We start from the raw sequence: 2,560 nt of genomic DNA on the forward strand, positions 1-2,560 counted from the left end.
ATAAGTTTTCAACAAATATTGTTAATTTCATTCAACAATATAAATTAGATGGTGTACATTTAGATTGGGAATTTCCGGGAACTACAACTGAAGGTGCTAATTATAATTTATTATTCAAAGCAATTAAATCAAAAATGTCAACCTTAGTCTCAATTGCATTACCACCATCAGATTATTCTCTTAGATACTTCCCATTGAAAGATTTAGATAAAAATATGGATTATTTCATTTTAATGAATTATGATTATTATGGACAATGGGATTATACCATGAATATTGGAGTTGGATGTCATGTTGATAAAACCGTTACAGTTGAATCAATTGAAATGATAGTTAAATCAGGGATTAATACCAAGAAATTATATGGAGGGGTAGCAAATTATGCCAGAACATTTAAATTGAAATCAACTAGTTGTACTGGTTTTGGATGTGCATTCACGGGACCAACATCAGGTGCAATTAAGGGTAAATTGACCAATTATGCTGGATTTATGAGTGAGAATGAATTGTTAGCAATTAACAAATCTGATAGAACCAGATGGAGCGATGCTAATTCTCATTGTGATATTATGACTTATGAAAAGGGAACCAATTGGGCTGCATGGATGAAGGCTGCTGAACGTACTAATTTGATACAATGGTATCAACAGATTGGACTTGGTGGTAGTGCCTTATGGGCCATTAATTATGATTTACCTGTAAATTAATAGACTTTTCTTTCATCTACATACTACAATATATACTTTAAAATAGACAATCTAATTTATAATTAACAATGGGCTTAAGTAAAACGCGTAATTAATTGCAACAATAAAGGTGGATTTATACAATGGAACCTATTTGGACTTGTGCGCTACTCGTGTGATTGACGTGTTGTAACAGAGTGATAGAGGGTTGCAGCATAGGACCGCCCCTCACATGTCCATGCCACATAACGTGAAACAACATTTCGGATGTTTAGAAATGTCTCTTGGCAGGTGGTTCAGTCAAGGGGGAGTACGAACATTCTTGTGTTGCAAAAAATAAGATTTAGAAAAGAATCTTCTTTAAGAGTTTACGAGTTGAATAACTTCAATAACGAGCTTACAGTAAGACGAAGGAATGGCATCATTCCATCAATCAATCTTCAGACGAGGAATTGGAATCAATCCATCCGAGACGAGAGAGCATTCTTATCAATGATCAAACTATTCAGAGGCGAATCAATCTCATTCAAACTGTTATGTTTATATAGGGCCTTCTATTCATTATACGTTCTGGGACTCGCACTAGTCTTGTGACTCTCAGGTTCTTCCTTCTTCCAATTCATGCAATCTTGACTGTAGGTCTAAAGATCCGCGGTCATACAGGGTGTTAGATTAACGTACGTGAGGGTGCGGCCCTTCTGTTACACGAGTGAAAATAATCTCAAAACCATAACAATAAAATATTTTCATCTGAAAAAAGTTAGATCTCTTGTGAAAGAATCGGGAGTCATACCTAATTTGTTAACCTTATTCCAAAATCATATTCTTGGGCCCAATCACGACCGATTCATTTGCATAATTCTCTTCTCATTTCCAATGTATTCTCTGAATATGGGAAACCACTTGGAAGAGTATCAACCTAATCTCTGTTACCTGGATTTTGCTGAAAAAAATACATAAATTACTCGACGAATTTAAACAATTAAAAGACACAATAGTAGAAATGAACAACAAAGCCAACAAACTACAATGGAGCTTGTAGCGTGTTTTAACCGAAGCCACCATTTTTGGACATTTTATTTTTTCTCTATACATCGACAGGCTAGTTTTATTCGCCACTTTTAGAACATCTATAATGTAAAAAATAAAATCTCATTGTTTCCACAGAGATATTTACAATGCATTTAATATTCAATAAATTGACGATTTATGAAATATCTCCAAAATATATTCTTCTATATATACCACAATTCCCATTCTATTTCCAAAAATAATGACTCTACTCTAAAAGCCCCTGCCTATTCTCTTTTTGTTCCTATTCTAAAATGAAGGCTTCACTTATACCGTTCTTCGTTATCCTTTCGACCCTCTTCTCATTGGGTCTTGCGACCACATGTACAGGTTCCACTCTGGTCTCTGAAAATGTCTTTTTCGGATATTGGAAAGGTACAAAAACCGCCGCTAACCAAAAAGCCGCTATTACTGCAATTAATTATTTCAAGACACAATTGAAGAATAATCCAAGCCGCGAATCATTCAGTTATTCAAGTGGTAATATTGTCGGATATATGTGGGTTGGTAGTATGATTCAAAATAGTGGATTTGCAACCAGTGATGCTATGACGGTGATATACGATGAAGTGAATAATAATGGTATCCCCAATTCACTTTATATTGAATATGTTGTCGCTGGTGATCCGACTAATGGGTTTGGTATTGTTTTGGATACTGGTGGAACCGCAAATTATGGGAATATGCAAAGAGCAGTTAGATTATGGTCTGAAGGTAAACCATTCAATACATATCAAGGTAGTAAGATTTATAAGGGTAAATCATTATGTTATCTCGCATGGGGAAACAGAAAAACCATCACT

General features: G+C 34.8%; 2 protein-coding genes across 2 annotated transcripts; both read left to right on the forward strand. All coding sequences in view use genetic code 12, as the record gives it.

Moving 5' to 3' along the window:
* Nucleotides 1–707, forward strand: J8A68_002053 (uncharacterized protein; the record flags this gene model as incomplete). Its single annotated transcript, XM_049405763.1, has 1 exon — nt 1–707. A coding segment is annotated over one exon (707 nt), but the record flags the coding sequence as incomplete, so codon positions are not given.
* Nucleotides 708–2,011: 1,304 nt separating this feature from the next.
* J8A68_002054 (uncharacterized protein) lies at nt 2,012–2,560 on the forward strand (the record flags this gene model as incomplete). The annotated part of the gene is made up of 1 exon (XM_049405764.1): nt 2,012–2,560. A coding segment is annotated over one exon (549 nt), but the record flags the coding sequence as incomplete, so codon positions are not given.

Source organism: Hemisphaericaspora subhashii, assembly GCF_019202705.1.
Source record: "Hemisphaericaspora subhashii strain CBS 10753 chromosome Unknown scaffold284, whole genome shotgun sequence".
Classification (NCBI taxonomy): Eukaryota; Fungi; Ascomycota; class Pichiomycetes; order Serinales; family Debaryomycetaceae; genus Hemisphaericaspora; species Hemisphaericaspora subhashii.